General features: G+C 58.7%; 1 protein-coding gene across 1 annotated transcript in view; it reads left to right on the top strand.

The window, feature by feature from the left end:
- Positions 1-14,095, top strand: part of NTN1 (netrin 1) — a 178,941-nt gene that overhangs the window by 114,788 nt on the left and 50,058 nt on the right. Inside the window, exons 2-3 of the mRNA XM_079797040.1 lie at positions 1,972-2,160; positions 13,669-13,818. Of these exons, the coding sequence (XP_079653166.1) occupies positions 1,972-2,160; positions 13,669-13,818 (339 nt within the window). The remainder of the gene's footprint in view (positions 1-1,971; positions 2,161-13,668; positions 13,819-14,095) is intronic.

Below are 14,095 nucleotides of genomic sequence, written 5' to 3' on the forward strand. Positions count from 1 at the left end.
AAATGCACCCACTGCACATCCAGGCGGCCCCATTACATGCGTCCGGACAGTGGTGGACTAGACAGGCTTTCAAAATCATGAAGAACGTTGTCTGACACTAAAAAATGTTCACCATCATGAGGAACGAAGCCACGAGCCTGAGATGCACACGTGTGATCCGTGTCTGCCCAATTAAACAGCTCCACAGCTGAGCAAGTGTTCATTCAAGTCTGCGAGGACGGACCGCGTGTTAGCAGCAGTCGGTGGAAATTTGAGTGCAGTTTTTTTCCTTTCTGCTTTTGTTTTTCAAATGTCTGGCATTAAACACGTCTTTTCTTAGAAACTACATAAAATGCCATTTAAAACAAGCCTAGCCCAAAAGCAGGGCAAATTATGGTACAGGGTGAGCAAGATCAGGCGGATCTAAGCTCGAGTTATCTTGGCATCAAAGACCTAAGGGGGAAGCAGGCAGCATGCTTCCCAGGGTGGCATGAGGAGGGCTGTGGGGGCTGAGCCGATGCCTGGGGAGCCCATGGCCCTCTTGCCTAAGCCAGGCTGGTGGAGGTGACAGTTGAGACCAGTACATGGTGGGTGAGCAGGTTGCAGGCAGATGAGGAGGGGGCTTGGGAGAAGAGCGCCCTCAGAGGCAAGAAAAGTCATAGTGGGGGCAGGCAGGGGGTCCTCACACAGGGCATACTCTAGACCAGCGGTTGGCAAACTGCGGCTCGCGAGCCACATGCGGCTCGCGAGCCTCGGTTTGCCGCTCTGTTGACTAATGAGTTTGCCGACCACTGGGATAGGGGTTTAATCACAAGGAACAACAACAGCCTGTAATTATTGGAATCGATTTTATACAGAGGAAAACCTGGGAGCCATTGAAAGAGTTCAGTAGGGAAAGCGCATCCTCAGATACTTAGAGCTCCCGTTCTGAGAACAGCCTAGCCCAGTGGTCGGCAAACTCGTTAGTCAACAGAGCCAAATATCAACAGTACAACGATTGAAATTTCTTTTGAGAGCCAAATTTTTTAAACTTAAACTTCTTCTAACGCCACTTCTTCAAAATAGACTCGCCCAGGCTGTGGCATTTTGTGGAAGAGCCGCACTCAAGGGGCCAAAGAGCCGCATGTGGCTCGAGAGCCGCAGTTTGCTGACCACGGGCCTAGAGCAACCTGTTTATTTAAAGGAGGCACGTGGCCCGCAGGCCGGGAGTTTGACATGCTTGGCCTAGAGGGCTCAGCTCAGGAGACAGAGGGGCTGAGGTCTGGCAGCCCGGAGAGCAGTGAATGGATTTGGAGGACTCACCTCTGGGTCCCAGTGTGGACCCCAAAGTCGAAGCTGATTTCATGGATTTGGGAGTCAGGAGCGCAGAGGGGGTCCTGAGGCTGTGAGGGGTGAACAAGGGGAAGGGTGCTGAACCCTGAGGAGCAGGTAGGGACAGTAGAGGGAGGAGGGAGGGCGGAAGGAAGGCCGCGGTCCAGTGTGGCAGGTGGCTTGCAGCTGCCACCTTCTCCCTGTGCCTCACGTGGTCTTTCCTGTGTGTGTGCCCTGGTGTCCGGCTCTGTGGCCACACTTCCTCTTCCCAGGACACCAGTCAGATTGGATGAGGGCCCGCTCTCCCCGCCTCATTTTAACGTAACCACCTCTTTCAAGCCCTATCTCCAAACACATCACATTCTGAGGTCCCGGGGTTAGGGTAGCATTTGGATGGAGGAGGCACAATACAGCCCTTGGCAAGCGGGATTTGGGCACAAGGAGATGCCAGGTCCCCTCCCACCCCGAGTGTGTCTGGTGGGCCGGTGCCCAGGGAAAGGAGATCTCCCCGTGGTGCGGGCACCGCAAGGCGGTCCAGGAGCGTGTGCGGGTGAAACGGGAGCCGAGGAGAAGCTCTCGGGGAAAGACTGCCTCGCCGGCCTGCGGTGGAGGAGGGGGGACTTGGGGGCAGTCTCCGGCCCCCAGGTGCCCCCTCCTGACGCTCTCCCTGCCCCTCCACAGCCTGCAGCTGCAACCTGCACGCCCGGCGCTGCCGCTTCAACATGGAGCTCTACAAGCTGTCGGGGCGCAAGAGCGGGGGCGTCTGCCTCAACTGCCGCCACAACACGGCCGGCCGCCACTGCCACTACTGCAAGGAGGGCTACTACCGCGACATGGGCAAGCCCATCACCCACCGGAAGGCCTGCAAAGGTAGGCGGTGGGGGCGGGCCTCGGGCACCTCGGGCACCCCGGCCCCCTCTCTTTCCTCGGTGCTTCTCCTTTCCTATTGCTTTTGTCCATGATCATACACGCGCCTGCCCGCACGAACGCACGCACGGCCTCCCTGGCATTCGGAGGTGTAGGCCCAAACAAAGGGGCGATGCAGAAATGACTCGGAGGAGAAGAAAGGAGGTGTGATCTCTGTGAGGGTGCAGGTCGCCCCGCCCCCTCCCAGCTGCTTGTCCCTCGCACAGGTGTGCCGCATACCACAGGGCGGGGGTCAGGTTCACCGGGCTTACCATCGCACAAAGGACTCTATTTTACCAAAACCAGGCAGACGGATTTCTTTGGATGTTGCATGCCCCTCCTGCCCCACCCCCAGCTCGCCCAGACAGACAGCGCAGCTTCGGGGGCAGGGTCGCAGGAGGAGCATTTAATCCACCTGCAAGTAGCTTTACTGCTCAGGACAAACCATGAAAGGGAGATGGGGACTGTTTTCGTTCACTGAAGCAAGCACTAATGGTTTAACGTGGTGTGTTTGTTTTCTCCCACGAACACAAACGAAGCAGTGGTGAGATGGCTCGGAAGAGCTGATGAGAAGCCAGGGATCTGCAGGTATTGGGGGAGAAGTGAGCCCCACTCCACATTAGCTTCTGGGAGTTCCAGGAATCAGGGCTCTTTGGGTCCAGAATTTGGAGCCTGGAGCCAGGGCTTGCTGGGAGCATGGCTTCCCAAGATGATATCTCTGAGGGCTCTTGGGGGACACTTGAGAGACCCCAGCCATGGCAGACTCGAGCCCAGATGATGGGCTACAGCAGAGAAATCCTACTGTGGCCACTGCTTAGCCTTTGCACGAAGCCAGAGTATCATCTTCTCAACAGGAAATCCACCAGATGTTGGGCACTGGTACGCCGGACAGCTACACGATCTGCAGGCCCCGTGCAAAATGAAAACACAGGGCATCGTGCCCGGCCGGCGTGGCTCAGTGGTTGAGCGTCCACCTATGAACCAGGAGGTCGCTGTTCAATTCCTGGTCAAGGGCACATGCCCGGGTTTCGGGCACCTTCCCCAGGAGGGGGAGTGCAGGAGGCAGCCGATCAATGATTCTCTCTCGTTATTGATGTTTCTATCTCTCCCTCTCCTTTCCTCTCTGCAATCAATAACACACACACACACACACACACACACACACACACACACACATAAAAGAAAGGAAATACAGGGCTTCTTGTTCAGGAATTACTGAGGATTTAAAAATGGCAATAGCAGAGCTCCCACCAAGCATGTGACCTTATGAGCATGTGGCCCGTGAAGCTGGCCTTGATTGTTTGAGACACTTTTCTTAAAAACAAACAAACAAAAAAACCACACACACACAAAAAACCTCCCACAAACCAACAAAAACAAAGCCGGTTCCCAGTCTGCATCTTCCGGGAGAAATCCCTTCGATTCCAAAGGAACAGGTGGCTCCGAGAGAGCTCCCCTTTCAGATCTGTGCACTGAGGGCTGCCTCTGGTGGTTGTCAAGGGAAACGTAAGCATTAAGGTAGTTGGGCTATTTCCACATCAAACAACAACTCATCCAGGTGAGAACCGCCCCCCCCCCTCCCCCGCAGGAGACTTGAGCAGGGACTAAGAAAGTGGCCTGGGCAAAGGGACCCAAAAAAGGCCTGCAGTGGCAGGAAGGCATGAGCAGGGACATGATCAGGGAGTGAGGGCTTTGGGTTGTCAGAGAACGTAATTGGAAGGTAATCCAACTCCTTCACCTATGCCCCAGTGTTCATTGTCTTTCATTGACAGAAGAAATCGAAGCCAAGGTCTTATAAACAGCTGCTTGCACACAGATATATCTTGGGGATTTGGCCAACAAATTTTGATCAAAAGTGGCCACTCAGCTGGATAAATGGAGAAACTTGCCGGTGGGTGAGAAGGTCTGGGCTCTCCGTGTCAGTTTCTGCTGTCAGAGCAGGGGAGGGGTGTCCCCTGGAGAGACAGGAAGGGGTATCTTGGCCGTCTTGCCATTTGCCTCCCCCTCCTCTCCTCTGTTGCAGTGGGGAGGGATAAGGCCACTTCGGGTGAGATGTCAAGAAGCCACAGGATTCTGGGACCTGCAGGTCATCCTCTGGGGCTCTACCACCTGGTTAAATGGTGTGTAGACACCCGGCTTCCAGGAGGAACAAATGCAGGCAGGCCAGGGTGTGGCCCTGTCTTATTTCAAACGCTGTGGCCCGCCGTGGTGGCTGTGTGTTCCCTCTCAGCCCTGGACAGCAGCTGCCCGTCTTGGTAGGAGCACAGGGAGAAGAACGCACAGAGGAGGAGGAATGGATGGATGGATTCTGCTCAGAAGGATTCCTGCATATTCTACTGGGGGAAAGTGACAGGAAAGGGCAGGACTCTCAGTGTGTCCTCATTGGTGAGGAAAAACAATGCTTCCAGGATCCTGCCACCTGATTGGTGAGGGAAAAATGCTACGTGGCCGGTCCTAACACTGATTGGTGAGGAAAAGCGTTACCCGAAGGGCTTCATGTGTGGTGAAAAGCTGCTGCCTGGAAGAACGGCTCTCTGAGTGCTGAGCAAGAAGAATGTGACCTGACAGTTCCAGTCCCCCCTCTGCTCTTCTTTTCCTGATGTCACCCCCGTAGGGCATGTGGGGACTTTGAATCCTCAGTTCCTTCTCAGGATACTTCTCAGCAAAGAGAGGCCCTGCAGTCTTGTCAGGAACCAGCTGCAGGAGCCGAGATGCTGGCGGGGGATGTGCAGATGGAGGTCTCTTCGTCACCTGCAGGGAGCCCGCGGTCTTGCCTTCCCAGGGCTGGATGGCTTAAGGAAGTGATTCCTTTGGCGGATGCATTTGGCCCAGTATTTTGATCTCCCAGGGTTTGCTCTCAGAAGCTTCCAAAAACCTTGTCGCTGAGGAGCCACCCCCATGCCCTGGCCTCCCGGGGTTGACCTCAGGGAGCCTGGGCCCAGCCCTTGGGTGAAGGCTGCATGCCTCCTCCTTTGCTGTTTCCGATGCATTTTCTGGGGGAACTGAGACAACTGGCCGTGGCCCTGGACTCAGGTTGGCAGTTGACCTGAGGAATGGCATCAGGGCCTTCTTTACCGCCTGACTTCCCAGGGCCTGGGAGGAGCTCGGCAGGGGCTGAGGCCACCCGTACACTCCTGGCGATGGGCTGACTCCCAACCGTGTTCAGTCTAGAGCAGGGGTGGACCCAGACAAGAACAGTGTGGAGCAAGGGCATTCGATTCCAAACGTTATTATGCAGTCCCCCATCTGGGAAGTTTCGTAGCAACAAATTTGTTGGGTGCTTTCTCCTCTCCAGTGGTTTAGCACCAAGCCAGGGCTGGCAGGGCCGGCGCATACAAAGGGCTGTAATAAACATGCCCGGGGAACAGGCGGCTGCACTCTCCGGCTATTCAGCGCGATTTCACAGCCCCGCGAAGGCCTCATTATGGCGTGGGCTGTTGTCCTATACAAAGTCAGGGGAGATGAATTTCTCTCTTTTCTCCCCAGAATGGCTTGTGAATGATACGCGTCCTGGAATCTGTCAAACGATAGGGGGTTTTGTTTACCATTTGTCTTCTTTATGGACTGGGGGGCGCTTTCTCTTTGGAGCCAGCAAAGAAGACGTTGCCATTTAACCATTTCAGCCAGGCCCCCATTTAAATGATATTAATTTATCATCTCCCCAAACCATCTGTGATGGATAAAGACATTCCAGGAGTCTCCCGTGAACCGCATCGCGATGAGAATTAAGAAATTAACCACCACATCCAGCATCCTGCACAAAGGGCTTCGTTCCATCTCGCTGAGCAGCCTGTTTCTTTCACTCTCTGCCCTGCCCCCTTCAAGTCCAAGGTCCACACTGCTGAATGCCGGCGGCTGGGACGGTGCACGTCCTCAGACGATGCAGGCGGTGGGAGCAGAGGAATGTGGGTCCTCTCTCCTGGCCAGCGCACACCTGCTGCTCCCATCCACCCCCTGCCGCTCTGCCAGGGGTTGGGGAAGACGCAAGCGCCTTGGGCCGGCCCTTGGCTCCCTGCCCACTGTGTGCAGCCTTCCATTTCTCTCCTTTCCCTTCACATCAGGGCATCCTCGGCACAGCAGGTCCTTGAATAACGTCATCTCCTTCCATGTCGTTTTGTTATAAGGTGGCTGAGATACTGTAGGAACTTCACTGGTTAATATCAGTTCGCCTTGAGTAACATTGGTTTCGTTAAACGTTACTATTGACGATGTCTGTATCTTCTCCCTGGCTTGTGTGGGGGTTCTCACCCTTGGCTGCACTTTGGAATCGCCTGGAGAGTCGAAAATACTGGCGCCTGAGTCCTACCCCCAGAGATTCTGGTTTAATTCCTGGGCCCGGTGGGTCCTGGGAACCTGAGAAGCTTCCCAAGGTGGGTCAAATGTGTAGCCCAGGCTGAGAACCAGGGCCTCTGGAGATTAAGAGAGGACAGTGCTCGCTCTTGGGTTGAGAAAGGCGGCCTAGACCCCAGGTTTATTCTTTTGAGGGAAGAGACTTATGATCAGTGAATTTAAATGTCTTTTTTTGTTTTTTATGGCTCTCTTGATGAAAACTGGGTGGAGGGGGTGTGTATTTAAAATTTTAAAATTTAAATCTTGCCAGGTGAGGCTGGGAGCTTAGCTAAGCAGCCGAAGTTCTAGTGTCCGGGTGAGAGCATGGGATCGGGCGTGTGCACCCGTGTGTATGTCTGGACTTGATCATAGTCAAAGCAGGGCTAGGAACCTGGGGCCCCACCCCTTCCTGACTCTAAGGCAGGGCTCGTGCACCCCACAAAAGCCTAAAAGCATCAGGAGTGCCCCTGCACTCTGTGGGTCCCCGGCCACGTTTCCATTTCCTATCACCACTTTCGGGGTGCAGGGAAAGGGTGGTCACCTTAGGCAGGTACTCAGTGGCTGGAGCAGCTCCCAGCTCAGAGGGCAGAGGCCACAACCAAGGAGTGGACTGTGTTAGGGTGCAGTTAAGGCCAGTGCCCCTGGGGAGAGAGGAAGTGAGAAGAAGAGAACATCCCCATGGAAGCTCTACGCTCAACTCCAACTGTGGCCTCTGGGCCTCCTGGTCCCTGGGGGTTGGGGGAGGGTCGGAAATCCCGATCTCCAGATTTGGCTCTAGGTTTAAAGCCTGGGGGAAGTCACGTGACCTCCCTAGACCTCAGTCTCTCATCTCTGAGTCATATTCAGATTTATGGTCTCCGAGTCCCTTCCAGCTTTGACATTCCACACGCCACGTGCTTTTTTTAAAAAAATAAGCGTTTCATCAGTCCCTGGTGCAACAGGACGTCGTCCTGCCTCAGTGAAGCTTGTGAGCTGAGAACGTGGGCAAGCTGGCAGACACCGGGCGGAGGTGGTTTGCTCCCAAGATCTTTACAAATGAGGAGTCCCTGCTCTTGTGTCCGGGCCCACACAGCGCCCCGGCCCACACAGCGCCCCATGCTAAAACGGGATCTTCAGGCTCAGCCCTTGGTCTCATCCCCCAGGGCATCCTTGGCCACTTTCCTCACCCTTCTGGGTGCCAGTGCCCTGCCTCTGAAGGCTGCTCTCATCCCAGTGCCCTGGCCTTGAGCTCCTCTGTGGATGGAGGGCATTTCACCTGGGACATAGCCTTTGTCACCAGGAGAGCAGCAGGTGGGCACCCGCCAACAGCCTCGGGGTGGGCAGCTTTTCACATCAGGGAGTTATTGAGACCAGGGCTCGAGTTCCATCCCTGGGCAATGTATGTACTCTTCGGTGCCTCAGTTTTCTCATCTGAAAATGGGGTTAACAATCGTTCCTCCTGCCTCCCAGGATTATGGTGGCGATTAGATGAAATGACATAGAGGAGGTTCCTGGCATGTGCGTCACCCCACACCTGTTAGCTGGCAGGGTTATTTGTACAATTAGAGGAAAGTAGAACACGCAGGCACACGGATTCCCTCGGCTCTGCTGTTGCCTTAGTTCTTTCGGTGAGCGGGGGTGCCTCTCACTTTGGAGGGCTCAGCTCCCGGGTGGACTCGGAGGCAGATTCCCACAGGACGGGGCGAGGCCCCGGGGTTTGTCCGAAGGCTGTTGCACACTCTGGATAAAGGATTTACACACTTGGGGGAGCAAAAACGACAGACAGGTCAAACAGCAGAGATGAGTGTCCGGCAGCTGCTCCTGGAGGCCCTGTGCGGAGAGGTGGGGACAGGCTGTGAAAGTGCCGCCAGGAGAGATCCCGCCCCTGCCCGCCTGCCCTGAGCCTGTGCGAGCAGACTCCCCACCCCCGCCCCGTGGGGAGCCACCTGCAGGAGCTGAGCCCGTCCCTCCGCTGTAAATCAGGCGCAGGAAGACCAGAGTTAACTACATCAGGAGGGTCAAATAACCCAGTTTGGGATTACGGGGCGCCCCTCCCCTCCCACTTCCTGCTGTCTGCACCTTGATCCGAGAGTGGCAGGGGAGAGGAGAGGTCGCACAACTTGAAACATTTATGCTTTTGTGCCTCGTTAGCAACTGCTGGGAGAAAGAAAAGCATAGCAGCGAGGAGGTGGACACAGACAGCTGAGCTGGTTTGTGGATTATCTGTGGACGGAAGTGCTCCTCGCCCCCTCGTTAGCACGGGGAATGCAGGAGCAGGGGGTGCTCTGGGGTCAGGCTGGGTCTGAGGATGGTCTTCCCTGCTCGCCCCCTCCTTTTCCCCAGACTCACAGGTACATCAGATAGCCTTTCCCCAGGGAGAGGGTGGCAGATTTGCCCCGAGTTTGTTCTTTGATTCCCTAGTATTTATGGAGCACCTGCTTGCTCTCTGGGGGGAGGCTGACGAGGAAGAAGAAGAGCATAAGGTTATTACATATTGTGGTGAGTTACAGGGAGGAAATAAAGAGTGTAAGTGCGGGGAGCTGCTCTACAAGTGGCCAGGGAGGGCCTCTCTGAGGACCGGACGTCTGAGTTCAGGCCCAGAGCTGCCCTTCACCCCTGGCGGGTGGTCATTCCCTCTCCCACCCTCCTGCCTGGAGCTACTCCAGAGTCTGGGCACCAGGCCACTCCCCTCTCCTATGTCCTGAGATCACTGCCATTTGCAGGTCCTGCCTGAAACCAAAGGCCCTTAAAGCCAGGTCTTCAGGAAAAGCAGCCAGACACCCCGCTCCACACCCCCCCCCCATAGGCGCCCACGGTGGCTCCCAGAGGCCACCGTGTGAGCCACAGTGAGAGGGGGCAGCCTCGGGCGTGAGGCTGTGGGCCCTCGGGGAGCCTGGACAGACACTGGAGGAAACAGGGCAAGGAGCTGCCGGAGACCAGCAGCCTGGCGTCAGGACTGTCTGCCTTCCCGTCACTCCGCCAGGGCTCCGGGAACCCTGCTGTGCTGCTCCGCCCTGGCAGAGAAACCGAGTCTCAGCGAGGACATCCTGGCACTACTCGGTGGACAGCGGTGTCGGGCAGGGCGACCGGTGGGTGTGGACGGAAGGCGTGCCGTGTCCGGCAGTATGAGCGAGCCATCGCCATCGCCCGAACCCTCGGTGGGGACACTGCCATGCCTGCCGCGGTGGGGGATGGTCCCGGCTCAGACACCAAGCCCTAGGCTGTTGAGTTGGAAGTGCCTCTAGTGGGAGTGTAGACATCTGTCCTTACAGGTGAGCCCCCGGGGCCAGAGCAAGCGAGGCACTGACCCAGGGTCACACAGAACTACTGGCAGGACAGGCCCAGGCCTGGGTCTCCTGATGCCCCTCTGCAACCGTCTGTGCCCTGAGCACCTGTCCCTGTCCGGCGGCCCGGCGCGAAGACAGCCGGGCTGCCGCTGTGTACCTGGAGGCCCTCCAGCCGCCTCGCTCGCGAGAAACTCATCCTGCCGCCTCCTCAGGGCCCCGCGCCCCCGCCTGGTCTCACCTTCCTCTGGATGGGAAAGCCTGGGCAGGCCGTTTCCCATGGCCAGGTGCTGCCCGCCCGTGCCCACGAGGTGGCCTGCGTGGAAGGGGTTGACCTCAGCTGGGAGAGGCGGCTGATTCCGGGGAAACGGGAGCCCCCCAATGGGCTTCCCGTGGCGGAGGACGTTCTGAGCCAGACCGAGTTCTCACATCAGGGAGGCTCTCCTCGCCCCCTCGCCAGACCCCCGCCCAGGAGAAGACCGCTCCCCTGAGCTCCACGTTCTCTGCAGCTCCACCTGCCCCTCCCCACCGCGCCGTGCGCCTGCGCGCTCACAGGTGCTCCTCGATCTGCGGGTCTCTCCCTGTGGGTCAGGGCCTGGGCCTCCGGGTACCCTCGGTGGCTCAGCCCCCTTCCTCTGACACGCTTGCTCCATTCCCGCCTCCCAGGCGGTAGCAGAACCCTCTGCAGGTGCCGTCATCCGTCAGTTTTCTCACACCCCTCTTTGCACAGGGCGATAATTCAGACTTTTCCTCATAAACGGGGTTTTGGGAACAGTCCTTACTTTGAATGCAATGCGTCTGCCTGTTGGGATTGTATTTGACCACGCGTACCAAAACCCATCTAGCCTTGGTCTCAGCTGGTTTGAGCATGAATTTCTCCTTGCAGAATGAGGAGAGGGGCCGTCCAGAGAGGGTGAGGGCCTCAGTGATGCCCTCGGAGACCAGCCCTCCCCGGTGTCTCCTCCCTCAGCTGCAGTGTCCTGGGGGGGGGGGGGCGAGAGGGGTTGTGCCAATGCCGCAGGCAGGTGTGAGGGCCAGAGCTGACGACTATGAGACCGTGGACACACAGGTGCTCACAGGTGCTACATTGGAGGCGTTCCCCTCCTCCTGATGGCCCACTGCCCTGGAGGTGACCTGGCTGGCTTTCCGAGCACCCCCCGCCCCCCCCCCCCCCACACACAAACACACACACTGTGGGACCCTGATGGCTCCTCCTCCCGGAACACTGATTGGGTGAAGCACAGTGAGCCTGCTCCCGCGAGCCCAGGCTGCGGGGCCAGCTGCTCAGAGTCTCTGCAGGTCTCGGGAGAGGGATTGGGAAGCCGAGGTGAAGCACCCCTCCTTTAATCAAGGGATGGTCCTTGGGACGTGCCCGTTCCACCCAGCGGACAGCTGCCCCAGCAGCACAGAGGGTGGCCTCGGCTCCACCGGACCGGACCTCAGCTGGCGCAGCTGAGAAGTCACAGCTGTGGGGGGCCGCGGGGGAGGGTCACAGTCCTCCCACTGCGCCCCTACTTCTGCTCTGGGCCAGCTCCCCCCACGGTAGAGGTCCCTGGACTGATGGTGGTGCCCGCGGGTGACCTAGCTCGGACCCTTCAGTCCCTGAGCAGCCTTTGGTGACCTCTGCCAGCCAAGTCCAAGGGCCTGAAGTCCAGCGCAGGCAGCGATGTTCGGTCACACGGAGAGGAGGCCTCTCGGCGTGCGTCTCGGCCTCAGCAGCCAGCTTGTGCGAGCAGGCCCGGGCGTCAGCTGCCGGGAGCCTCGGTCCACATCCGACGGGTGCCGTGTCAGGAGCTCGGGACAGCAGGGTCCTGTGCTGTGGCCCTCTGCTTTCACGTGGCAGCTGAGACACGCCGCCCACGCGTGAGCGCCCTTCCCATCACGGGGACGTGGAGGCCGAGGGGAAGGTCAGCGTGTTCTCCAACCGTCCCTCCTCATGTCATCTACGAGGCGCAGTCTGTTCTTACCGAGTAAAACCAAACAAGACAAAAACAAGAAGGAAAGAAAACAACAGTGAGGCATGAACTTGAATTCAGGGCAGGTTTAAGAAGACAGGTTTCCAGCAGACGGGTTCACTGCTGTTTACAGAGGCGAGACTGGAGCAGGCGTCTTCCTCTGTGGGGCCAGCACCGAGAGACCCCTCAGTCCATCAGCCGCCTGCGTGGCACCCAGGGCCTCTGTCCCGGGCCTGTGCCCCCGCCTCTCCCCTGCCAGGGGGCACCCACAACCAGGACCCCACTCCTCCACGAGTTTCGGGAAGCCACACATGTCCAGACACAACTTCAGCAAACATCTCCCCACATTCCTCTCCTCCCTGCTCCCCTCCTGCTTCCTTCCTCCTCCGGGTACCCGGCCCCCGGCCCAGGGCTGCAGGGAGAGGCCCGTCTTCATCGCAGACGGCCTGCGCCGTGAGCAGAGCTGGCCGGAGGACCCGGTCAGCTCCCGGAGGAGCCTTTTCCCCTTCGGAGTGGAAGCACAGAGCAGCTTGTGGCACCGGTTGAAATGGCTGCGGGATGCCTCCCTGAAGACCCGCCCCACTGCCCTTGGGGGATGGAGAGGTGGAGGGAGGAGGGGGAGAGGCAGACCACTTCTCCTTCGTCCTGTCTTCCCTTCCCACTCCCACTGGGGTGCTGCCTGGCCTCGGGGGCAGGACGCCGTGGGGACTCAGGGCCGGCCTGGTTGGCGCAGCAGTTCTTGCCCAGGCGTCAGGTGTCGGTGTCTCGGTCAGCTCTGGCTGCTGTAACAAAACACCATAGACTCAGACAACAGCTCTGCATTTCTCACCGGCTGGAGGCTGACAAGTCCAGGGTCAGGTGCCGCAGAGTCAGTGTCTGGGGAGGGCCGCTTCCTGGTTGCAGTGGCTGCCTCCTTGCTGTGTGCTCGAGGAGACCTCTCCCTCCCTCCTCTTTTAAAGGCGCTAATCCCAGAGGAGGGTCCCACCCTCATGACCTCATCTAACCCTAATTACCTCCCCGGGGCCCCACCTCCCCATACCATTGTATTTGGGGTTTAGGGCTTGAACGTAAGACTTTGGGGAGATACAAACGTTCAGTCCACAGCAGTGGGATGTCCCCCCAACGTTGCCTGGCACTGCATCGCTGGAATAGGGTCCTTAGAGCACAGGAGTGCGCGTCAGGACACAGTGTGACGGGATGGGCAACCAGGAGGACGGGCATGGGCGTGCCCTTCGTGTGCTGGCCAGTGGCCTGAGAACGGGGCCTCACGTCACTGCCCCGCTTGGCCGTTCCCTCTGTGAGACCCATTGGGGGGGGGGGGGCGGTTTCCGCACCTCCCAGTCTTCGCACATTCATTAAACAATACTGTGCCTCTTCCCAGTGCTGCAGTTTATGGGCTTGGGGGGTCCAGACGCCTGAGTCCCAGCCCGGCTGCAAATCAGGGCGGGTGGGGGCAGCAGCCTGCAGGCCGCACCTCCTGGTGACTCCCCCATCAGGCTCCAAACCCTGTCCCCCTCGCCCAGCGGGTCAGCAGGGGCGTGTGGGGGCCAGGGGCGGGCGGGTGGAGGAATGGGAACGCACAAACCCATCGGGAGAAGGGGCAGCTCCCAGGTCTGACTCCTCCCCTCCCGGTCAGAGTTTGCGCTCCCGGAAACGTGCTTGAATGTGGGCCTTCCTCTCTGGCCTCGGGAAGGGCTCCCCACCTCCGCTTTCCTGCTGCCAGAACATCCTTCGAGTCCGCGTACCCTAATCTTCATCCCCCGTTTCCCGGTAGGCAGGTGGCCGGTGTTCAGAGCTTCCGGAACGTGTGGGCTTGGCTGGGCCCACTCCCCGTTCCTGCTCTTCCCTGGGGAGGGACCCCGGGGGGAGGGTGTGCACGGGGCCCCTTCCCACCCTCTGACCCTCCTGTTGTGTGTCCTCCACAGCCTGCGATTGCCACCCGGTCGGCGCTGCTGGCAAAACCTGCAACCAAACCACCGGCCAGTGTCCCTGCAAGGACGGCGTGACCGGCATCACCTGCAACCGCTGCGCCAAAGGCTACCAGCAGAGCCGCTCCCCCATCGCCCCCTGCATAAGTACGCACGCGGGCGCCTGCTCCTGGGGGGCTGGGTGCGGGTGGAGGGCCTGTCTGGAGGCAGGTCCCGCCATCCAGGGAGTGTAGCTCATGGGTGCGATCTCTGCCTCAGTGGGACCCCGGGTGGGACCCCAAGCCGTGGGGTGCTTGCAAAGCAGCTGGAGCGCAGCAGAGCCAGCCTGCCTGTGGCTGCCTGTCCTGACCAAAAACGAGTCGGGGAAGCAAGCCCGCTCCTACGCCTGGGTCCTGTTTCTATGTGCCACCTTGACCTTGGACCC

The sequence above is a fragment of the Cnephaeus nilssonii genome (assembly GCF_951640355.1).
Source record: "Cnephaeus nilssonii genome assembly, chromosome: 19".
In the NCBI taxonomy this organism is placed as follows: domain Eukaryota; kingdom Metazoa; phylum Chordata; class Mammalia; order Chiroptera; family Vespertilionidae; genus Cnephaeus; species Cnephaeus nilssonii.